Genomic DNA, 26108 nt, shown 5'->3' with positions numbered 1-26108 from the left:
TATTACTCCAAATGACATTCTAATAAGCTGTCTATGTGAGGGCCACATAATTTGCGAGGGGTAAGCTGGCTGCCCGTTTGCTTCAGTGGTTTGTACGGAGTATGTGGGCCAATAACAATCCAATGTTATATACAGATCAGTGGAACCAGCTCTGCTCAGTTCATGTTTTTTTTATGTAGCATTAAAGATCAGGGGGCCTGATTTATTAAAGGTTTGCATGTGGTAAAATGTGCACAAACACCACAGCACATGAACACAAAAAAAATGCCAAAGCAAAACAAAAACATGCATGCATGCTTATTCACCAATGGAGTGCATGTAGCTGTGACTGGAGAAATTATGCACAGTGCAAGCTTTGATTTTTGTATCACCAGTTATACAGCTTCATGATGAAGTGGTATAAAGGAGGATTTTCTTAAAAAGAAGACCTGAAAGTTTAGCTACAAATTGCCAGAAGGTACATCTGAGATGCAAGCCTGGATTAGATCTGTTTTGGTGAAAGAAAATCCTTCTCTGCTCTGCTCCACTATGAAGTTAAGAGTAGTGATGCAAAATTCAAAATTTGCACTGTGCACAATTTCTCCAGTCACAGCCACATAAGCCCATAACTTCTCCTGGGTTGTCTGAGTGTCTTGGTGGCTTTCCTCACTCTTCTCCTCCTTCTTCAGTTTTTGAGAACTGTCTACTCCATGCAGATTTACCATAAAGTGCCATACTGTTTGTATTTCTTCATAATTTATGTAAATAAAGTCCAATACATATTTAGTGGCAGCTTCACCATCAGAGATCCTTGTCCAAAACTACCACAAAAGACTCCAAGCTGTCATTGATCTTAAAGGGGGCAACACACAGTATTAAGAACAGGAGGTTGTAAACTTTGGATCAGGGTATTTTGGGTAGTTTCTGTTGTCATTATGATTTAAAAAGAGTAAAAACAGTTATTTGACCAAAAAAAAAAAAAAGACTTTATCCAACCATGAACCATGAAAGGAAAAAAAAAGTTTTTGTGTTATCATTCATATTCTCTGAAAAATGGCCAATAAATAATAATAATAATAAAATTCTGACAGGGTATGTAAACTTTAGAGCACAACTGTATGTGTATTTGAGAGTGCGCTGGTGTTTGTGCATGCTTTTACACACCCAATGTCCCCAGGGATAGGCCCCAGACAACCCCACCCCACCCCACCTTGATTGGAATGAGCGGTTGTGAAAATGAATGAATGGATGAATTTATGGCCATTAAAACATGTAAAGTCCTATTTGTGGCACATTACCACACGCTATCAGCTGCACAATTAATAAATCAACAGCAAAACTGTCATACAAAAATTTGGATTGCACACCCAATTTAGCACCCATCAGGGATCTTTGTAAACCAGACCCCAGATGTTTGATTTCACTGAAGCTGTGTGGAACAGGTAAACCATTATATCACAAAAAAAACCTTGGAAGAATAAAGCAGTGAGTGTAATCTTCAGCACATCTGTATTTTTGCTGTAAAAATCCAGCATGTGCTGGCATTCAGGAATGAATTTGTAGGTGGCCAATGGAAAGCCAAGATGAAGCGATCAAAGACTTGTGTCTGTTTTTATATGAGTGTATGCCAGACTTATTGTGCATTAAACCAAATCATGGCAGATGGTGACATAATAAAAGAGAGTAATGAGATGGCTCTGGAATAGAAATAAAGTAAATCATGAGCTGACAGGACCACAAGTAGATGTTTCTGCCAGTAATTCCGCATTTGTCTTTCTTTATTCTACAAGGGTTGAAGCTATAAATAAGACAAACCACTCAGCCAAAGCAATGCTTAGATTCAAGACATCCTTGTTTTCTTAAGACTGAGAAAACAGGCACTTCTATAGTTTTCTATCACTTACAGTACATACGCCACAGCGATATATGCTTTTATTTATGCCCACATGATGACAACAGACACACATGCATCACAGTGGGCAATTGCTAGTCCATGTCTGTCCAAACACAGTACGTGTTGTTCAGCTGGGATGTCCAGATCCACAATTCTCCACAGCTGCTTCTGTCGGCGGCCACACCTCCTGTCAGTTTAGCACACAGACCAAAGCCACACTCGTGGGGCACTTAGACAAATTTCACTGCCAGCACGAAAGTGATTGTCTGCTGACTGTTGTCGTGTCAATAATACGAATGGCCACACATTTTCTAAAAGCCATGTGAGCAGTGTTAGATGTTCGTGGTGGTCACCTGGAATTTGGCCAACACCTGCCGCGAGAGGGTTCGATGGGCTCTTACAGCGCACACTCTGTCTTTCAGCTGCTCGTGTGTGCAAATACGAGTAGTTGTAGCAACAGGTGTATGAGGCATTAGAAGCAGCTACAATTCTACACGTTTTGCATATGATTCCTGCTTCATGTGCACTTTATGTGCAAATTGACCAAATTCACACTATGTGTGAAGGGGCCCTATCCCTGACAAATACCTGATTTTTACACCAATACATCCATGGGCATGCAGATGAGCACAAATGTACTTGGTATTTAAAGAATATGGGTATTGGGCATCAAGACCATAGACCCAAAAAACCTGGTCAATCACAGTGTATCTGAGGTATTTTAACAGTGAAATTGTAAGATGCACCATGTAAGCAGATTGACATTACACATATGTACATCGTTTTGTCCTACACATACAACTGGGTAGAGGATCTCCAGTTTGTTAACAAATATGTGAGGAAAATTATTGAAATGTTTAAAAATGATGTTCCTCAAAACAAATACACAAACAAAAAAGACTGGAAGGGATTGGAATGTTTCTGCCTCTAGAGTGCTTATTATCACTAAATGATTCAAGGAATACAGTGGGGAAAATAAATATTTGACCCCCTGTCAGTTTTGCAGGTTTTCCCACCTACAAAGAATGGAGAGGTCTGTAATTTTTATCGTAGGTACACTTCAACGGTGAAAGACAGAATCTAAAAAAAAATCCAGTAAATCACATTGTATGATTTTTAAATAATTAATTTGCATTTTATTGCATAAAATAAGTATTTGACCCTCTAGAAAAACGGAGCTAAACAATTGGTACAGAAACATTTGTCTGCCATTACAGAGGTCAGACATTTCCTGTAGTTCTTGACCAAGTTTTCAAACACTGCAACAAGGATTTTGGTCCACTCCTCCATACAGATCTTCTCCAGATCTTTCAGGTTTGGAGTTTCAGCTCCCTCCAAAGATTTTCTATTGAGTTCAGGTCTGGAGACTGGCCAGGCCACTCCAGGACCTTGAAATGCTTCTTACGGAGCCCCTCCTTAGTTGCCCTGGCTGTGTGTTTGGGGTCATTGTCATGCTGGAAGACCCAGCCATGACCCATCGTCAATGCTCTTACTGAAGGAAGGAGGTTGTTTGCCAAAATCTCACAATACATGACCCCATCCATCCTCCCTTCAGTACGGTGCAGTCGTCCTGTCCCCTTTGCAGAAGAGCACCCCCAGAGTATGATGTTTCCACCCCCATGCTTCACGGTTGGGATGGTTTTCTTGGGGTTGTTCTCATCCTCTAAACATGGTAAGTGGAGATGATTCCAAACAGCTCTATTCTGGTCTCATCTGACCACATGACCTTCTCCCATGCCTCCTCTGGATCATCCAGATGGTCACTGGTGAACTTCAAACAGGCCTGGACATGTGCTGGCTTGAGCAGGGGGACCTTGCTGCCCTGCAGGATTTTAAACCATGACAGCATCATGTGTTACTAATGTAATCTTTGTGACTGTGGTCCCAGCTCTCTTCAGGTCATTGACCAGGTCCTCCTGTGTAGTTCTGAGCTTTCTCAGAATCATCCTTACCCCACAAAGTGAGATCTTGCATGGAATCCCAGACAGAGGGAGATTGACAGTCATCTTGCGTTTCTTCCACTTTCTAATAAATAATCATAACAGTTGTCTTCTACCAAGGTGCATGCCTGTTGTCCTGTAGTCCATCCCAGCCTTATGCTGGTCTACAGTTTTGTCCCTGGTGTCCTTAGGCAGCTCTTTGGTCTTGGCTATGGTGGACAGGTTGGAGTGTGATTGATTGTGTGAACTGTCTTTTATACAGGGAACAAGTTCAAACAGGTGCAATTAATACAGGTAAAGAGTGCAGAATAACTTTAAGATACACACACACACACACACACACACACACACACACACACACACACACACACACACACACACACACACACACACACACACACACACACACACACACACACACACACACACACACACACACACACACACTTTTGTGCTTGGAAGCTTGCTGGCGCACGATGGCGCCAAACGCGCTTGGAGATTTCATCCAAATTTTTGATGAAAATGATCTCTTTGGATTCCAAAGAAAAAAAAAAAATCTTGTCTGAAGTTCAACGCGTCCTTGTAGTTCAGACATCAGTCCAACTGAATTGGCTTTTGCGCATCAGTATCATTAAACGAAGTGGCTTGTGGGGTCCTTTGTCCACAACTGCGCAGTCGGTACTGCAGTCGATTTACGCACACCAAAGCATCGTGCGCTATTTTTTAAAACCCAAGCTCCGTCTCCTGTGTATCTCTCTCAACCACACACGAGCACGCACACACGTGTGGTGGGACTGCAGCCGCACTAACCACCCTGGACTAGTGCGTGTCGTGGATCCAGCTCCCTTCGTTTGGTCCACTTAGTCCACAGAGATTGCACAAAAAAAAAAAAAAAAAAAAAAAAAAAAAAAATCGTGCGCACATGAAGGAATGACAATAGACGGGAAATTCGTGCAAAGGCAGCCTATAATGTGAAGCAGGCGCACGGTGCACAGACCGAGTCCCTCTAACAAACAGGACTTTTTATAAATTGTGAAGGAAGGAGCATCTTTCTGCTTTGGCCCTTCTGTTTTTTTTTTCTCTTTGGATTCCAAAGAGATCATTTGTTTTTCTGACCGCTCTCCTTCATCACGGGTGGAAGCAGCTTCCCCGGATCATAATTAGGTCTGACAGGAGTCCTGAACCAAGTCAGAAACCCGCGTGTATTTTTCTGGCGCACACTAAATTCGCTGTCTCTTCAGTTTCATGCCTCAGTGTGAAACATTCAAACGGTCAGAACAGAGGATGCGCAGACTTGGACTACATAAATATGCGCAATCAGCACTGAAGAAGATGCATGAGGAATCAGAGCACTCTAAAAATGTTTCATGCTTTTAGTGTGTGTGTGTGTGGGGGGGGGGGGGGACTATTTTTGTCTTGTCTTTTTCAGGTTTGTTCGGAGACTTCGAAGAGAGCTGCAAATTGGAGCGAACGCGGCGGAAAAAAGGGCCAAAGCAGAAAGATGCTCCTTCCTTCACAATTTATAAAAAGTCCTGTTTGTTAGAGGGACTCGGTCTGTGCACCGTGCGCCTGCTTCACATTATAGGCTGCCTTTGCACGAATTTCCCGTCTGTTGTCACTCCTTCTGCATGTGCGCACGATTTTTTTTTTTTTTTTTTTGTGCAATCTCTGTGGACTAAGTGGACCAAACAAAGGGAGCTGGATCCACGACACGCACTAGTCCAGGGTGGTTAGTGCGGCTGCAGTCCCACCACACGTGTGTGCGTGCGCGTGTGTGGTTGAGAGAGATACACAGGAGACGGAGCTTGGGTTTTTAAAAATAGCGCACGATGCTTTGGTGTGCGTAAATCGACTAACTTGGATAAGACGCACGCCGGAGTCGGACCTTCAGACTGAATGCTGCAGAGCTCCAGTTTTTTCCCTTTAAATTAATGGGGGACAAAAACAACATAAATTCAGGAAACGATTTGTCATTTCAGGCTGAGACCCCTGCAGTACCGATTGCGCAGTTATGGACAAAGGACCCCACAAGCCACTTCGTTTAATGAAACTGATGCGCAAAAGCCAATTCAGTTGAACTGATGTCTGAACTGCAAGGACGCGTTGAACTTCAGACAAGATTTTTTTTTCTTCAGCTTTTGCTCCATTAAAAGTGTCAAGAATACTTGTGGGTTCATCTTTGCGCAGTGCGTAATGTAACCATGCGTTTGGCACATAATGTTCGACCGCGTGTCGTGATGCAGATGTGATAACCAGAGCAGAAACGAGGATGAGAGGCTCCAACACACGAAGACAGCTGACGCTGGCTGTCTGTTGGCTACTTCTGGTTCTGTCCAGGAGCGGAGCAGGTGAGGCGCACGATGCGCATCCTTCTGTTTTTGTTAGTCTCTCTTTAATCCAGCCTTGTTTTGCAATAATAATAATAATGTCAGATGGCTCCAAATTTCCACATTCTCCCTCAGTATAATTTAAACTTCCTTGTGTGGTAAATTGTACTTTGTGTTTAGTCTAAGTTACACAGCCTCCTCCTCACACATCCTGTCTCAGATACTGAGCTTCCTTCTCATCCGTCCCCAAGGTCACTTTAACACACAGGGGAGCAGCTGGGTGTCGAACCACAGTCCCTTTAGTGAACAGACTCACTCTCCTGCGTCAGTTACACAAACAATGCATGTTTCACAGATTCTGGGATTGACTTTCTGGAGTTTTATCGACACTGTAGTTTAGCTGGCAAAGATAGATGAACGGTTCATTTCCTACTAACTTATATCCAGAGAGGTGAGGGAAGCTCCAAGATCTAGATGACAAGTCACCATTTACACTTTCTATTAATGCTGAAGCTGCACTATAGCAGGGTATTGTTTTCACTGGGGTGTGTGTGTGTGTGTGTGTGTGGGGGGGGGGGGGGGGGGGTTGACAGACAGACAATATAACTCAAAAACAGTTGGATGGATTTCCTTGAAACGTAGTGGTAATATTGCTTACATGATATGTAAGCAATAAAAGTAAATAAAGTAGTCAGAAATTATTAAATTTTGTAGTACTTTAGTCAGGGTCAAGGAAAACATACTTTTTTTGGTACAGGATATCTCAACAACTAAGAAGTCTAGCTCAATGATCTAAAGCATATTTCAATCACCAAAATATTTGTAATTGATTGATATGAATGAGGGCAGCATGATGGATTAGTGGTTAGCACTGTTGCCTCACAGCAAGAAGGTCAAGGGATTGATTTCCACCTGTGGCCTTTCTGTGTGGAGTTTGCGTGTTCTCCCCATGTTTGCGTGTGGGTTCCCTCCAGGTGTTCCGGCTTCCTCCCACATCCAAAGAGGTGTGTGTTTGTATGTCTATATGTGGCCTTGGGACAGACTGGCCTCATGCCCTATGACTGCTGGGATAGGCTCCAGCCCCTCTGTGAGAGTTAACTGGAGTAAGAGGGTACTGAAAATGGATGGATGGTGTGAATGACTTCATAATGAAGTCAGACAGAAGTCACATGATGAAGTCATAAATACAACCCCAATTCCAATGAAGTTGGGACGTTGTGTGAAATGTAAATAAAAACAGAATACAATGAGTTGCAAATCCTCTACAACCTATATTCAATTGAATACACCACGAAGACAAGATATTTAATGTTCAAACTGCAAAACTTTATTGTTTTTGTGCAAATATTTGCTCATTTTGAAATGGATGCCTGCAACACATTTCAATAAAGCTGGGACAGTGATATGTTTACCACTGTGTTGCATCACCTTTCCTTGTAACAACACTCAATAAGTGTTTGGGAATTGAGGACACTAACTGTGAGTGTCATGACTGGGTATAAAAGGAGCATCCCCAAAAGGCTCAGCCATTCACAAGCAAAGATGGGGTGAGGATCACCACTTTGTGAACAACTGTGTGAAAAAATAGTCCAACAGTTTAAGAACGTTTCTCAACGCTCAGTTGCAAGGAATTTAGGGATTCCATCATCTACAGTCCATAATATAATCCGAAGATTCAGAGAATCTAGAGAACTTTCTACACGTAAGTGGCAAGGCTGAAAACCAACAGCAACCAAATGCCCGTGACCTTTGATCCCTCAGGTGGCACTGCATTAAAAACCGACATCTTTGTGTAAAGGAGCAGCTGTGTGTAAAGTGTGCTGTGGTCCTATGAGTACACATTTCAAATTGCTTTTGGAAATCATGGACGTCCTGTCCGCCGGACAAAAGAGGGAAAAGACCATCCAGATTGTTACCAGCACAAAGTTCAAAAGCCAGCATCTGTGATGTATGGGGGTGTGTTAGTGCCCATGGCATGGACAACTTACACATCTGTGATGGCACCATCAATACTGAAAGGTACATCCAGGTTTTGGAGCAACACATGCTGCCATCCAAGCAATGTCTTTTTCATGGACGTCCCTGCTTATTTCAGCAAGACAATGCCAAACCACATTCTGCACATGTTACAACAGCGTGGCTTCATAGTAAAAGAGTGCGAGTACTAGACTGGCCTGCCTGCAGTCCAGACCTGTCGCCCATTGAAGATGTGTGGCGCATTATGAAGCCCAAAATATGACAACGGAGACCCCGGACTGTTGAACAACTGAAGTCATACATCAAGCAAGAATTCCTCCTACAAAGCTTCAACAGTTAGTGTCCTCAGTTTTCAAATGCTTATTGAGTGTTGTTAGAAGGGAAGGTGATGTAACACACAGTGGTAAACATATCACCCAGCTTTTTTGAAACGTGTTGCAGGCATCCATTTCAAAATTAGCAAATATTTGCACAAAAACAATAAAGTTTATCAGTTTGAACATTAAATATCTTGTCCTTGTGCTGTATTCAGTTGAATATAGGTTGAAGAGGATTTGCAAATTATTGTATTCTGTATTTAGTTACATTTTATACAATGTCCCAACTTCATTGGAATTGGGGTTGTAGTCAAACCATTACAGTCATAAGTGTATTTACATCGTGGTGTGCAGGGTATGTATCAATCTGTCGATGCCTTTCATTAGATTTGGCACAATTTTGAAGTAGAATTTCCTGCAGAGTATTTTTTCTGAGAAAAGCAAGAGAAAATATTTTAATTTTCATGACAATTACTGCTTGTGAGAAAATTATCAGGATTGGTTCAAGTAAATTTCAGATTGCACATTTTTGTCAGTGTCTGTGTTATGTGTCGGACGCAGCCCGGAGAACCGACCAGCGTTTGAAGGACCCAGTATAAAATAAGCAGAGCACGGTACAAAGGATAACAAAATTTAATTACATAACAGTGATGTGAAAAATACAACAAATGAGTGCGCGGTCTGGCGTGGTGGAATTGCGGTGTGTTCCCAGCAGCACTAACGGTCCGGAGCCAGAAACTGTTCGGACCCAAGGACCCCGCCGACACCCCCCAGGTGGCCGCGACAAACCGAGTCTGTGAAAGAAGAAACCATCATGTGAGTCCACACTTCACACACAGAGAGACAACTCAAAGGTGTACATAAACAGCAAACACTTCCTGGCTTAATCACTAATCAGCTTCCCTCCCTGCAGGCATGGAACACCCAGTTCACATAACTCAACTGCAGTGGAAGCTGATTAAACAAGTAACATAACAGCTCAATAATAATAAGGTGTGAGGGACACCACATTTACTGACTGTACAAATGTTAGTCACAAAACCTAACGTACCTCAGGAAGTGTGCTGACGAGCGTGAGACCTCACCCCCTCCTCTTTCACAGACCATGCATCAAACCTGGACGTTCTCTGCATCCACTGATGATGAGATGGCTCTCGAGACGACGATCTCACCCGTCTGGTCACAAGGTCAAGTCTCTGGCAAATACACACTGTGTACTCCAGACTTAAATGCCACCATGCTCCAATCCGTGTAGATGCACCACAGCTGTGAGTCCTGACGAGCTGCACTTGATCAGCCTCAGGTGATCAGGGTGAGGTCCTAATAGCTCAGCCACACAGCCACTCAGTCCTGAACGCAAACCACCTGGAAGGAAAAACAAAAGACAGAACAGAAGACAGAAACAAAAGGCAGCCAGGCACCCCCAGCCATACAACATTTTATTTTGAATGCTTGAATTATTTTACTTTGCACACAGAAACAAAATTATTTCAGGCAAACCAAAAACTACTAGGGTCAAAATGTTGGGCAAGTGTTAAGTGTGCTCTCCTCCAGAGTGTACGGTTTTTGGTTCATGACCACCCCTGCCTGTCCTCTGTGGAACTGCATCAGGATGGCAGCTGGCATATAACATGTCAGACCCATACTGGATCTGCTGTTGTGACCCAAAAGGGAGAAAGAACATACTGTTAAAGTGCTCATGACCCACATGAGAGTTTCTGCAGCCTGACTGGAAAAAGCAAGTGCACAAAAACTGAGTGTTCATGGTCCAACCAATTTTTGGGTGCTTGGTATCATCTGATGCTTGTGCATATTAACAGATTTGAAATCCTGTTTTCATGCATTTAATCTTACCATCTCCCTCGTCTTCTTTCCCAGGTTCCAGATGTGCTGATCGTGCCTGCAGTCCACCCATCGGAAATCTGGCTGCAGGAAGGATCCTCAGAACTCTGTCAGACTCCCTTCACCACAGCACTCCCTCTGTTTTCCCCAAGGACACACACCCGGCTGCTCACATGGCTGATGACACGTTCTTGCACCCTGATACCTGGTGGGAATCATCAGCAGGTGATGCTGCACAGCAGCAACAGGATGAAATCCGTCTGGACTTGGAAACCCACTTCTGCCTATCCCATGTGGTTTTGGTATTCCGCTCGCCCAGGCCAGCTGCCATGGCCATCGAGTGGTCAGCCGATTTTGGAAAGACCTGGCAACTTCTCAAGCTTTATGCACACAACTGCAGCATGGAGTTTAGTTTAGCAGATGATTTTCAAGAGCCGGGCTCATTGTGCACAACCCGTTATAGCAGTGCTGCACCCTGCAGGGGCGGAGAGGTACGTAAATACAAAGGCATCCTGAGTAGCTGTGCAGTCCCACACTAGTTACCTCCGTCAACAAAGTTTGGTGGAGGTTATATTCTCACCCGTTTGTTCATTTGTGAACACCCTATAACCCACAATTTTTCATATATTGTGATGATTTTTTTTTTAAACAGAGGACTTATATCTAGGCAAGAGCTGATTCAACTTTCAAGGTCATAGGTCAAAGTTAGGAAAAATCTTGGAAAATTGGAATCTCTATCCTTTAACATTAAAGGAATTTTCAAAAATTCATAACTGTCAAACAAGATCAAATTTCTTTCATATTTGAGAACGTTAAGTAGGATGGTATCCTTCATCGACTGACAAAGTTTGGTCCGGATCTGATCCAGATTACAGATTTTGTGGCCATTTAAATTTAACATTGAAACCCCATTTAATATATATTTTACATATCTTAAACAAACATGCCCCAATCACGCTCATATTTGAAAGTGAGGTGCAGACTGGCACTCACTATCGCCTGACAAAGTTTGATCCGGATTGTCAATTTTGTGGGTATTTGAATTTAATATTGACAAGCCCATTTGGTGTACGTTTTGTATTATATCTCAATCAAAAGTGTCTCAATCACTCTCATTTTTCTCTTATGGATTTACCTACACCACCAAAATTGGATGGATGTTACAATTTTATACCTGGTTGTCTATCTTCCAGTTATCAGTCAGAAACCAAGTGCCAAAAAGCAATGACAAATTGTGCATAGCAGAGATAACTAACGTTCGGTGAAAATTATCTGAAAAATAATTCAGAAACTGAAAAAAAAAAAAAAAAACCTGACAACACCACAAAAAACTTTGATTCACATGCATGAATTAAATCCATCCATCCATCCATTTTCTTCTGCTTTATCTGGAGTCGGGTCGCGGGGGCAGCAGCTCAAGCAAAGCCACCCAGACCTCCCGATCCACACACACCTCCCCCCAGCTCCTCCAAGGGAACCCCAAGGCATTCCCAAGCCAGCCGAGAGATGTAGTCCCTCCAGCGTGTCCTGGGTCTTCCCCGGGGCCTCCTCCCAATGGGACGTGCCCAGAACACCTCTCCAGCAAGGCGTCCAGGGGGCATCCGGAAAAGATGCCCGAGCCACCTCAACTGACTCCTTTCGACGTGGAGGAGCAGCGGCTCGACTCCGAGCTCCTCCCGAGTGACCGAGCTCCTCATCCTATCTCTAAGGGAGCGCCCAGCCACCCTGCAGAGGAAACTCATCTCGGCCGCTTGTACTCGTGATCTCGTTCTTTCGGTCATGAGCCAAATCTCATGACCATAGGTGAGGATCGGACATAGATCGATCAGTAAATCGAGAGCTTTGCCCCCCTACTCAGCTCTCTCTTCACCACGACGGTCCGATACAGCGACCGCATCACTGCAGATGCTGCACCGATCTGTCTATCGATCTCACGCTCCATCCGTCCCTCACTCGTGAACAAGACCCCGAGATACTTAAACTCCTCCACTTGAGGCAAGGACACTGTTGTGTGGGCCGCTGAAGAGGAGGTACTGCTGGCCCACCACCACTAGAGGGCGCCCTGCCTGGAGTGCGGGCTCCAGGCACCAGAGGGCGCTGCCGCCTTACGGGAGCAGCCAGGACGACAGCTGTCATCCATCACTGGAGACAGCTGATCCCAATCAATACGGAGGTATATCAGCAGGACGGCATCTCCACCTCATTTGCCGAGATATCGCCTGACCAAAGAGGTAACAATCTCTGCCCATACATATAACTAACCATTGTTGTATTTCTTGTGGAGCATTTGTAGGACAGCTGACTACTGAACAACTTTTGGATAAGTACTCACCTTCCTACACTCCTGTATCATTGTTAACGAGAGGTGGAGGTGGACTCTCCACCCTCCGTGTTACTGGGTGCAGCCACATCCACACCTGACTGTTTTTGTTCCTTGCCAGCAGTACCGGATCCGACGAGCGGAGGCAGTGGCCACCTGGGGATTCGGGACTTGGCGGCTCCAGTATTCCCGGGGTTCGGTGGCAGAGGAAATCGGGTTGGTTCCGGTTCGACTTGGACAGACGTCTCCTATCGTCGAGCCTGCCCACACGACACCGTTGTTATTGGACTCAGTCTCAATATTGTAATCGGCTGTGTTGTTGTGCCTGTTTTCACAACAGTAAAAACAGTGTTATTTGATTCCTCCATTGTCCGTTCATTTGCGCCCCCTGTTGTGGGTCCGTGTTCCTACACTTTCACAACAGACACTCCACCGACCTGAAGAGGGCAAAGCACCTTTTTCCGGTCGAGAACCATGGCTTCGGATTTGGAGGTGCTGATTTTCATCCCGGATGCTTCACACTCGGTTGCAAACTGCCCCAGTGCATGCTGAAGGTCCTGATTTGACGAAGCCAACAGAACCACATTGTCCGCAAACAGCAGAGACGAGATTCTGTGGTTCCCAAACCAGACCCCCTCTACACCCTGGCTGCGCCTAGAAATTCTGTCCATAAAAATAATGAACAGAACCGGTGACAAAGGGCAGCCCTGGCGGAGGCCAGCGTGTACTGGAAACAGGTTTGACTTACTACCGGCAATGCGAACCAAGCTCCTGCTGCGGTCGTACAGGGACCGGATAGCCCTTAGCAAAGGACCCCGGAACCCGTACTCCCAGAGCACCCCCCACAGGGTGTCCCGAGGGACACGGTCAAACGCCTTCTCCAGATCCACAAAACACATGTGGACTGGTTGGGCGAACTCCCATGAACCCTCGAGCACCCGATGGAGCGTATAGAGCTGGTCCCACCTACCAACAAAGATAAGTAGGACTCCTTCTTCAGCTTGACGGCATCCCTTACTTCTGGCGTCCACCACCGGGTTCGGGGATTGCCACCGCGACTGGCACCAGAGACATTGTGACCACAGCTACGAGCGGCCGCATCGACAATGGAGGTGGAAAACATGGTCCACTCGGACTCCACGTCTTCAACCTCCCCCGGGATCTGGGAGAAGCTCTCCCGGAGGTGGGAGTTGAAGACCTCGCTGACAGAGGGTTCCGCCAGTCGTTCCCAGCAGACCCTCACGATACGTTTGGGCCTGCCAGGTTTGACCGGCTTTGTCCCCTCCCAGCGGATCCAACTCACCACCAGGTGGTGATCCGTCGACAGCTCTGCCCCTCTCTTTACTCGAGTGTCCGAGACACGTGGCCGAAGGTCAGATGATATGACTACAAAGTCGATCATCGACCTCCGGCTCAAGGTGTCCTGGTGCCACGTGCACTTATGGACACCCTTGTGCTCGAACATGGTGTTCGTGATGGACAAACTGTGAGTAGCACAGAAGTCCAACAACTGAACACCACTCGGGTTCAGATCGGGGAGGCCGTGCTTCCCGATCACCCCTCCAGGTCTCACTGTCGCTGCCCACGTGGGCGTTGAAATCCCGCAGGTGAACAATGGAGTCCCCAGTCGGAGCGCTAGAATTAAATACATACTGCTGATATTTGATTACATCTAATTTAGCTTATGAAAAGCCACTTCTAACAGGACTTTGACCTTGAAAATCTTTTCCAAGGTAAAAATTTGTGGAACTGGAATCTAGTGTTGGTGGCGGTTTGCATTCTACGAGTGCGGTGCCCTAATTAATACTTAGTTTTTTTATTTTCAGGTCATATTACGGATGCTGGACCCCATCAGTGCCAAAATGTGTGACCCCTACAGTCCAGAGACCCTTACCCGCCTAACCATCACTAACCTCCGTATCAGACTGATAAAAGCTCAGACCTGCCCAAGTGCTGCTGCAGAACGAGCAAGTCCTCCAGTCAAATCCACAACAGAAAGATGAGTCTTTGCACTTTATGCTGTGTCTAATTTACTGGCCAGAGGGACATGCCTGTGCCACGGACACGCGGAGCGTTGTGTACCACACAACACCAGCCAAGACTCACAACAGAACAGTAACATGGTGAGTGTGTTAGGACTGTATCACATGAAAGAACACGATGGGATACTCAGAGTACAACAACCCCGTCTCACATGTGTGATGCACTCACTCACTTATTCACCTTCAACTGCTTACTCCAATTAAGGGTCACAGGGGAGCTGGAGCCTATCACAGCAGTCATAGGGCATGAGGCTTGGTGCACCCTGGACAGGACGCCAGTCTGTCGCAGAACCACATATAGACAAACAAACACATTCACACCCACACACACCTACAGGCAATTTTAAAATTTCCAATCCACTTAACCTGCATGTCTTTGGATGTGGGACGAAGCCGGAGTACCCAGAGGGAACCCACGCAAACACGGGGAGAACATGCAAATTCCACACAGAAAGGCCACAGATTGGAACTGAACCCAAGACCTTCTGGCTGTGAGGCATCAGTGCTAACCACTAAGCCACTGTGATAAGATAGATAAGATTTATTGATCTCACAGAGGAGAAATTCACATGTTACGTCAGCTCTTAAAAAACACACAAGATGGGTGCAAGTAGAGGAAAATGTTCATCAAACAGCGTGTGCAAGGATAAGCAATAATAATAATACTTGTAACAGTACAAGACATAAGAAAATGAGGTAGAAATAGAATATATATATATATATATATATATATATATATATATATATACACACACTCACACACACATATACATACACACCCACATACATACTTTTATTTATATATATATATATATATATATATATATATATATATATATATATATATATATACACACACACACACACACACTCACACACACATATACATACACACCCACATACATACTTATATATATATATATATATATATATATGTATGTATGTGTGTATATACACATATACATACACATACATATGCATACATACACGCATACACATATGCAGATTCATGCAAATTAATTCATAATGTATTTGTGACTCAATGATACAGTAATATAAGGTTCTGTGTGGCTTTGACGTTTCATTAATTGTTTCCAATGTGTAACCACTTTGTCCTGGACAAACATACAACTCTTCCACAGGTTTTAATCTGTAGTGGCTCCAGTCTTTGACATAAACAATTATCACTTTGAGTTTGACCGGTCAAAGTCACCAATATCAAAAGGTCATGCAACCAATAGAAGGGTGACTTCATACTATAGTGTTTAATAGTAAAATATTAACCATAGGTTTATTTTAACCATTTTGGCATAGTCACTCTAAAGTGCTCTACTCATATTTATTAAAGGAGCAGGTATGTTTTTGTACTATTGACAGGATTATCAGAAGTATGCCAAATCGATGCCAGGAGTCTATCAATGCTAGAGAGGAGCATAAATCTTATTAATGTCTAACTTTGGTGTAATAAATGTTTTGTTGGTGTACCAAGCTGTTTTGTTACAGGGTAATTTTCAGATGATCTGGATTTGGGTTATTTTGTGGATTTTGATCTTGAGAACACCTGCCAAACCACTCAAGAATACTCACAAGTATCAAAACAAACTAATTTATACACAATTATCTGATAATTTGCAATTATATAACAAATTCAAAAATGTACCTGCTCCCTTAATAAATGTGAGTATTGTAGCATAAACTCTCAAAGTCATCCAAGGTCAAAAGGTCAAGTTACAAATAGAACGGGGCTGCGTGTAAGGGTTGGAGTGCAGTCAAGGACCCCTCTGCAGAGACAGGCACAGGATGGTAAGTGTAAAGTTCTTTATACACCACCCAGAGGCAGGCGCAATTCAATAAACACAGGGTTACCAGTCCGTGTAGCAGCCAAGTCCGTCAAGGGCAAAACGGTGAGGCAGGCCGTAATACAGGCAGAAGGTCCACACACAAAAGGAAAGCATACCAAGTACTAGAGCCCAAAGAAGCCGGCTAAACGGCACAACCAGGGACAGGCAACTAAAATCCATAACGGGAACGCAATCAGACACCGGAAACCTCGGCATTACACGGAAGATAATGTGGCGAGGAGAGGACGACTATACACACAGGAGAGTGATCACAGAAACAAGAGATATCTGGGGCAATCAGAGTGAGTGGAGACAGCTGAGGAACACACAAGAAGAAAGCTACTACAACGTTAAAGAGAGGCGAGTCACCAAAATAAAACAGCAAGTGCCCAGACAGAGCAGAGCAGTGACAATATGTAACTTCATATGCGTGTTTAATAATAAAACAGGAACCATGGGTGTATTTGTAATCACTTTCTTGACATAGACATTCCAGAGGACTTTAAGCTTTCAAAGTCATTCAGGGTCAAAAGATCATGTGACAAATACAAAGGTGATGTGTAACATCATAGTACCGTTTAATAGTCACGTGTGCTAATGACTTTCTCAACATAGCCATTTTAAATGAGTTTAACCTGTCAGAGGTCACGTAACGATAGCATGGTTGTATGAGACATTATATTAGTGTTCAAACATAACCACGGGTGTATCTTTAACTAATTTATTGGTAAAGCCATTCTACATGAGTTTAGGTCAGGTTCCCGATCCTGACATTCTGAGGTCTGTTGGTCAGGAAATCCATAATCCATGAACAGAGTGAGGTGGAAAGTCCGAGGTTGTTGAGTTTATGGACCAGTTTATGAGGGATTACAGGATTAAATGCATTGCTAAAATCTGCAAAGAGCATCTGGCATATGTGTTTGGCTGCTCCAGGTGGGCCAGGGATGTGTGAAGTGCAATGGAGACAGCATCCTCTGTCGATTTGTTCGTCCGTTATGCAAACTGATGGCTGTCTGGGTCTGCAGTGATGCTGTTTTTGATGACTGCTAACACCATCCTCTCAAGACACTTTATAATGACCAGGGTGAGGGCAACTGAGTTATAGTCATTGAGGGTTGTGACAGGAGGCTTTTTGGGCACAGGAACAGCAGTAGTCCATTTGAGGCAGGTGGGGATAGCAGCTTGTTGTAGGGAGAAGCTAGAGATGTCCATGGACACCCCAGCCAGCTGGTCAGCACAGGTCTTCAGTAGATGGTCTGTCACCCCATTTGGTCCAGCTGCTTTGGTGGTGTTGATCTGTTTCAAGGTGGATCTCACCTGGTGCTGCTGGAGGACAACTGTTGGCTGCTCCTCAGGCTGGATTCTATCAGCAGGCTGGGCTCTTCCCTGCTGCTTATCAAACCGAACAAAGAAGAGGTTCAAGGTGTTCAAGATATATTAAATATTCTAAAATATTTGAAGAATATTATTAAGGAATGAAAATAAAATAAAAAATTAAAATAAAAATCTCATGACAGAAGCTGATATAACACAAATACACTTGTTAATTTGAATTCTAATAATTTTTATGTTTGAATTATTTGAGTTAACTACATGTTAATGGTGTAAGTCAATGGCATAACATCATCTGCTGAAACTGAACTCATCAGGTTTTGTTGTGATAGAGACAATGGATTCCTGTAATTTACCCTGATGCAGGTGAAGTGTGTTAATTGGCTGAAATGTCTTGCAGGTGTCTGGTAGGTGTTTGTGCATTCACCACACAACAGGTAATCACTGTGAGAAGTGTTTGCCGCTCTACAATGATCAACCTTGGAGGCCTGCCAATGGCAGCAATGTGGAGCCCAATCCGTGTCAGAGTGAGTGACTCACGCGGTCAAAATGTGAAAAATCCAGTGATGAAAGTTTTCTAAGTGGATGTGGAGAATACTGACATTTACACCTGACATGGCTACAACATGCCACATATTAAAGAAAATGCTAACTGTAGCCATTAAACGTTATTGAATGGATTCACAAGTTAGCAGTGAGCATCAATCCCTTCAGAGTGTCCTACGCTATCACAAGCAGTTAGAATATACAGTGCAGCTAATTGCAGACAACACAAGTGGTTATCATAAACTGTGGTTTTCTTCAAGGCAGTGGCTACGGGTACAGACCCGTATCTACAGAGACCGTTATAAAGATATGGAGGGTGTCTTACCGACCAATTAGAATGCATAAATATATCTGTACCCATACCAAAGGTCCGGCAAGGCTTCAAAACTCATCCGTACATTGTCTGTATCTTCAGTGAACCCATGGAGCTGTATATGAGAACTAGAGTCCGCACTCCCAATGATGCACACTAAACGAAAACGTCCCTTCATGGACAGCGACATGACGTCTCCTAACCGGGCAAAATATTGATGAAGTTCGTGGATATTAATGCATTTTCAACACATTCCCAAATATTAGTGTTGAAAGTTACACGGATCTGCGCTGTTCAAGCTGCTGAGCTGAGGTGTCCTGCAGCTGCTGCTGTGTTCAACGCAGCGTGGCTCCGTACCTTTAGCAGTCCCGCAGAAGATACAGATGTACATACCTGTAGCCACTTCGTTTCTTCAATCCTGGTTAGCATATACAGTCACACTAAACAAAGACAATACTAACAGTTATCACCAACTGTGTTTGTCATCAACCCTGTTTAGCATAATGCAGTCACGCTAATTGCAGGCAACACTAACAGTTATCATGAACTGCAGTTATATCATCAATGCTGGGTAGCATATGCTAAACTAAGATAATACTAACAGTTATCATCAAGCTCGGTTATCATCAGCGTTGGTTAGCATACACAGTCATACTAAATGAAGATAATACTAACAGTTATCACTAACTATACTTATCAACAACCCTGGTTAGCATTTCCAGTTCCACTAACCACTTGATGACAACCAATGTCGTCTGCATTTAGCATGACTGCGCATTCTAACCAGGGTTGATGATAACCACACTTGAGGATAACTGCAGACAACAACGGTTATCCTCAACTGTGGTTATCGTCAACCCTGTTTACCATCCATCCTGGTTAGCATATACAGTCATGCTAACCACAGACAGCAATGGTTGTATGTTGGAGGGCAGGAGCAAGATTGGTTGCCCCTGGTATGTGGTAACTATGCTAATCATGGTTGCCAATAACCATGGTTAGCATAATTACCACATACCAGGGGCCACCAACCCTGCTCCTGCCCTCCATATTTTACGTTCTTCCAGTTCTACCCATTGTTAATTAACCAAGTCAGGTGTGTTCAATCAATCGCAAGCTTGGAACGCCAGACTTCGCTAACCAGCTGCAGGTTGCAGCAGGTAGACACGGAAAACGTGCACCTGAATATCTTGAAAGTCCTAAAACTTGATGTAGATACTTCCCTCCTACAAGCAGTGGTGGGCACAGTTCCGATAACAGATAATTATCAAAGATAATGTTCTCATTATCGGATTATCTTTTTAGATAACTTTAAAAACCATTATCAGACCAATTATCTTACGATTAACTTTTGTCCGATAACTTTTAGACCGATAAACGAAGCTTAACAGCAACAAGCATTTCTAAAATTTAAAATCAGTTCAGCATCTACCTGTTAAAAGTTTTGTAACAGATGTATAGTTATATCCTTTGCAAACAGAAGAGAGCTGTTTCTATGAAAAGCGTCTCTATCCTCTGCAGACAAAGAAGAAGTTGTTTAAAAAAAAAAAAACAATTTTCCTTTAACACCATACTGATATTCTGGCAATATCACCTAAGTCATCCAGAGGCATACATTTTTAACTTATGGTTCAAATTTTACCAAACTAATTTTGGACAAGTTATTTAAAATTACTGTCATGTCTGAAGTTTTATAAAGTGAAAATATCAGAAAGGGCCAGGGGTTCCAGTATCTGGTGGACTGGGAGGGTTATGGCCCCGAAGAGCGCTCCTGGGTGAAGAGGAGCTTCATCCTGGACCCGGCCCTCCTGGCCGACTTCTACACCCGTCACCCGGACAAGCCTGGTCAGGCGCCAGGAGGCGCCCGTTGAGGGGGGGGGGTCCTGTTGTGTGGGCCGCTGAAGAGGAGGTACTGCTGGCCCACCACCACAAGATGGCGCCCTGCTTGAAGTACGGGCTTCAAGCACGAGAGGGTGTCGGAGCGACCGTGAGTGACAGCTGTCACTCATCATCCGTACCAGCTGTCACTCATCCACTACACATCACCACCACCATAAAGGCCGGACTGCAACTCCACCTCCCCGCCGAGAAATCAGCTACCAATCAGGTAACTTCTCTGCTGACTTACAAAGTAACAATCTGAACTTCTTTGCAGCCGTTTTCCTGTGGTGTGTCCTTATCTGTGGGATTGGCGTTTGGTGTGATCAAGGACGGCTTCGCCTCACACCCCAAACCAGATAAGTGGTTAAACAGGAGCTGCACGAGTGTGTGATTGGAGGTGGAGGTGCTCCCTCCTAACTAAACACTGACTGTGGGATTACTGAGTGTGCGAACTCACACTCATCAGTACTGTCTCTGTTCTCTGCCAGCAGTACCGGGTCTGACTGCTGAAGACAGTGGCCACCTGGGTGCAGGGCTTGGCGGCTCCGGTGTTCTTCAGATCCGTTGGTGGTGGAAGCTGTGTGGGATCCGGCTCTTCTCTCGCCAGACGTCTTCTATCGTCGAGCCTGCCCACACGTCACCTTGTGTATAATTGACATTCCACCATATAGTTATTGTCTGTACTTCGTTGTGCGATTCACAACATTAAATTGTTACTTTTTGGCTTATCCATTGTCCATTCATTAACACCCCCTGTTGTGGGTCCGTGTCATGACACTTTCACAACAATGTTTTAGTTTTAAAGTAATGTGCTAATTTTAAGGTTTTGTGAGCACATGCTGAGCCCAGCAGTGCATTATGGGTAGGATGATGTAATCTCACGTTCACGACAGGACAAATGCATTTCAGACACACTGTTCAGGCTCCACGTACAACAGCATTAAACTCTAGTGCCTAAAACTCTCTTGAATATATTCTCTGTGTTTATAGACATTATTGTATTTGCGTTTGTTAAATTCCACGCATTTAAAATGTAGCAGACAGGGATTATCTGGAATTTTGTTTTCAAGGCCTCTACTGCCATCTACTGGCCGGTAGTGTTCATGACAGTATTCGCCCTAAGTACTAAGCGTCTGGGAACCAGTAGATGGCAGTTTTGTATTTGTTTTGACCCCGGTTATATCAGATGATTGTCAAATCAACTTTTTGGCTTTGCAAATGCTTTTTTTTTTTTTTTTTTACAAATGAAGTTTCAAAACAAAACAACAGCAAAAAAATAATAATAATAATAATAATAATAACATTACAAGACAGCTCTGCAGTGTTTGCACAGGCACAGTGCGAGCAGTTGGATGCTTGTAGCTTTTCAGCAGGATAACCTCACGATGGCCGACCAGAATAACAGGTTTGATTTTCATTCGACCATACGATCGCGATCAGGAGGTGGTCGTGAGATGTTAAAGCTTGTTACTCCATGTACACTACACGATGCAGGACACGCGATTAACCTGAAACTCGGTCCAAAAATTCCTGCATGAAAAATCATCTCGCAGTGTAAAGCACGTTTTACAACATCATAAAACGTGCGCACATTCTCTCTACATGCAAAACATTTTGCGATGACACTTCCAGGGCTCCGTAAAAATGTCTGTTTTTACAAATAAAAAAATGAACACCAACACACGACAGACGTCACATTAACGTGTTGGTTTACATAATGAATGACTGAACCAATCAGTGGTTAGCAGAGGCACTTTTACCCAGAATCCTTTGCGATTTGTCTGTGTTTGTTACTAAACCTCAGAATTAGTGCATTATTCAACATTAAAAGATATATGCTATATTTTAACTTTGTACAAATGACAGAATTGACATTAATGGAGTTATTCTATCTATTAATTTTATTTATAAATCAAAACCATAAGTCAGCATGACTTTATTTTTCAAGACCTCCGCCTGACCGGAGTGTTGTAATTGATAGAGAGCTGGCTTTAAGACTGCTCTCAGGGTTTCTCTGTGTGGGGAGCTCTGTAGTAAGCAAGCGCTTCCAGCAGGGGCAGAATGTTCAAAGACAAAAGTGTGGTCTGTATGTGGGTCTGTTGTTACTTTTAATGTCAGTAGAAGTCATTCATTTAAATGTACCAGAGACAATATTAGAATTTATTTGTTGTCGGTTACCTGTAACTTCCGATACATTTTTGGGTGGTTTATTGTTTTATCTTAATCAAAGATAACTTTTCAATTATCTGTTATCGAAGTTAATTTTTTGGTTATCTGTGCCCACCACTGCCTACAAGCAATATTCAGCATGAAGTAATGACTGGTTTTAGCGCTCTGTGACATATGTTACAGAAATCCTTATCTGAGTCATGTTCTTGGGATCTGTATGAAACAGATGGACAGTTGAGCCATTGCTTTGTTCCTGCTCCCTCTTGGTTTAGAGAAGGGGGCCTGGCACGTGCATTTTCCTTTCCATTTAAAGCAACAGGACCGAATCATTTCCTTGAGAATCGAATTGTTTTTAAATGATGCACCAGCTCAGTGTCAACGTGAAAAATTTAGATAGAAACGTATCTTCAAACATCAGAAGCCATTCATTAGCTTGATTTTTGAAAAAGTGTGCAACATTAAATGAAGATACATGAAAGGTTTTCGGTAAGAAATGTTAAGATATTTCATGTTTCGAAACAATTTAGCTATGTGTAGAGCTGTGTAGAGTCATGAATTAATAATTAACCAGTATGTCTTAATTTCCTCTCTGTGTGTCCTCTGTCTGATGTCATGCTGTGACCTCAGAGTGCCAGTGTCATGGTCACGCAGACAACTGTCACTTCTCTCAGAGAGTATGGCTGTCCTCCGGTGGCACCAGTGGGGGAGTTTGCGACAACTGCCGACACAACACCGCCGGACGTAGGTGCCAACAGTGCTGCCATGGCTACCATCGACACCTATCCCCGCCTTTAAACTCCCCCTATGCCTGCACACGCAAGACTGGAGCGAACTGGGAGCTAATGATACCATTTAAGTGGTCGTGAACACACACACACAAAAAAAAGAGTGCAACTGGATCCGAGATATATCTGTCTGCTTTGATTATTTGTTTTTCATGTATGTGTAATTGTTGTGGTATGGACAGCAGCAGCCCTGCCCTTATGTCAGGTGATGTCTCCCTGTGTCTCAGACTGCTGATGTGACCCTCTCGGCTCTCTGCCTGCTCATCCTGCACAGGAGGGGCTCTGGTGCCACCCTCGGACAGGACAGTGTCACTGCAAGCCTGGCATTGGGGGGACGAGCTGCAGCCAGTGTCTGCAGGGCTACTGGGGATTCAGTGAGTTCGGCTAAAAACCCTGTCCGTGTCCGACCTGATCAGACCACTGGACAGTGCCTACAAAGGTTGCTTAATCCGTCAACAAATTCCTCACACAGCATCAGCAGATCTGATATTGCTCTGTGTCAGGTTCAGAAATAATACCAAACTTGTTTTTATTTCTGTAGCTACAGTCATAATCAGGTGTTCCACATGCTGGCTGGAGAAGAAACCGCTAATGTGGATCATGTGTTCACAACTGAAGATGACTTGTGGTCAAAGCAGCTTGCAGTGTCTGCTCTGCAATACACGGGTGAGTGTGACACTTACTTTAAGCAAGCCCTGCAAACTGTGGAGACACATGGCTTCAAATAATTTCAACTGAATGGTATTAAGAAGATCATAATGCAATACCTGCACACAGGGAAGTGCAATTGTAAGGACAAAAAGCTGAGAACTGTGTTTGACCTCTGCAAGACCAAACATGACTACGGTAAGAAAAGGTGCAACTTTACGAAGCCCTTTCATACATTCTTATCGACTGGTTTCAAAACTAGTTTCTGTCTTTCTGCCACCTCCTGATTGCTCCATCTGTGTGGCTCATTGCAGTGATCAAGGCCAGCGTGTTGTCTGCTCATGACAAAGGCAGCTATGCAGAAGTGAAGGTCAAAGTTCAAAAAGTGCTGCAATCAGACACTGTGGGATTGTATCTAAGGACCGTCAGTATCTATCCTCCGTGGACCAGCCATGGCTGTACCTGCCCCATCCTCAACCCAGGCAAGAGGCCTTCAAAACACGGCAGAGAAAATATATACATATATAGAAAATATGGACTTGCTGTTTGGCTGAGTGAAATCAAATAATGAATATGAGAAAGTGCAAACAGTTTTAATTTATATTTTTGTTGAGTGTATATACCAGATCCAATGCAGTGACCCTAAGAGCACCCAAGAACAAATAAATAATTCAGTTTCTTTTCCCCCCCCCCCCAGGTACAGAATACCTGCTGGCAGGCCCGAAAGAGGCCAGCACGGGCTGTTTGCTGGTCACCATGCAGAGCATAGTCTTCCCCTGGACACCATACCTGGGCTTACTCATATCACGGGGTCTGAAGAACGGATGTCCATGATCCAGAAACATGTACAAAAGACAGAGACTAAGTGGACAGTTCAGAAAAGAACCGAATCATGAGAGTGTCCAGAATTACAAAAACAGATGACGTGAACGAGGAAGACGTTACCAGTTAAACTCATGTTTCACACACAAAACAGAAATAAAGCAAATGGGTGGGCATATTAAAAAAGACCAATTAATATTTAAACTGTGTCAGCCTGATCCTGTCGGCTCTCAGAAGCTAAGCAGAGCAGGATCTGGTTAGTACTTGGATGGGAGACCTCTTTGGAACGCCAGCGGCTGTGTGTGTTTCTCCAGGTAAAACTGGAGTTGCACCAGGAAAGGCATCCCATTCGGCGTAAAACTTGTGCCAATTACCAATGCAGATCTGACTGTATCCGCTGTAGCGACCCCGGACAAAAAACCGATAGCAGCCGAATGCACATTTTAACGTGTGCATTTTTTTTTTCTTTTAACTACACCAACAGGATCAAGCTGTTCTCACATTAGCAGAACATCAGCAGACAAAATCTAAAAACTGAGCAAGTTCTTTGCACTTTCATAACCAAAGCAAATCCAGTTGCCACATCCCATGAATGAGTTGTTGGGAATAATCAGTGCAGATGGGTGTGTGGAGTGACAGCGCACACAAATTACCCATAACAACATTCAAATGGACTTTTTTTTTTTACATTTTGAAACATCAAATACACATTACAACATAAAGGATTCATCACGGTGATCCCAAGTGCTGGTCTGCACACCAGGATCACCTTAAGATTCACTGTCATGCTGAAGAACAATTCCACACACGGCCACAGATCCCAATGGGATGACAACTCGCTCAACCAACACGGCCGCCATATCTCGCTCAGTGTGATGTGATTTACTTAAATATATCTTCAATCACTTATTCGGGATCAGGTCACGGGACTTGCATACAGTATATACACGTTACAGTCATAATCATTTTCTAGTAAAGGACAAAATGCAAAGAGAAAAACTATAACTATTCTGTAATTATTTTAATCTGGAAATGTTTTTAATCAAAATTTGAATGACAAGTGGTGATTAAAGTTTCAGACTAGACCATCAAACGGTGCCAGTAAAAACATTTATATACTAACAGTTTAACAT

The 26108-nt window shown here is 43.7% G+C and overlaps 1 protein-coding gene across 1 annotated transcript; it reads left to right on the top strand.

Annotated features, from left to right (window-relative positions):
* Nucleotides 1–6082: 6082 nt before the first annotated feature.
* si:dkey-202e22.2 (netrin-4) lies at nt 6083–25653 on the top strand. Its single transcript, XM_034167606.1, is given in 11 exon segments — nt 6083–6161; nt 10313–10767; nt 14423–14719; nt 18212–18338; nt 23348–23536; nt 23733–23913; nt 23915–23944; nt 24047–24171; nt 24283–24351; nt 24468–24635; nt 24851–25653. Coding segments are annotated over 11 exon segments (1857 nt in total). The 3' UTR covers nt 24988–25653.
* Nucleotides 25654–26108: the final 455 nt, after the last annotated feature.

The sequence above is a fragment of the Thalassophryne amazonica genome, chromosome 3 (assembly GCF_902500255.1).
Source record: "Thalassophryne amazonica chromosome 3, fThaAma1.1, whole genome shotgun sequence".
NCBI classification, from domain to species: domain Eukaryota; kingdom Metazoa; phylum Chordata; class Actinopteri; order Batrachoidiformes; family Batrachoididae; genus Thalassophryne; species Thalassophryne amazonica.
The sequence above is the reverse complement of the archived record's forward strand: the minus strand, read 5'-3'. Positions and strand labels throughout refer to the sequence as shown.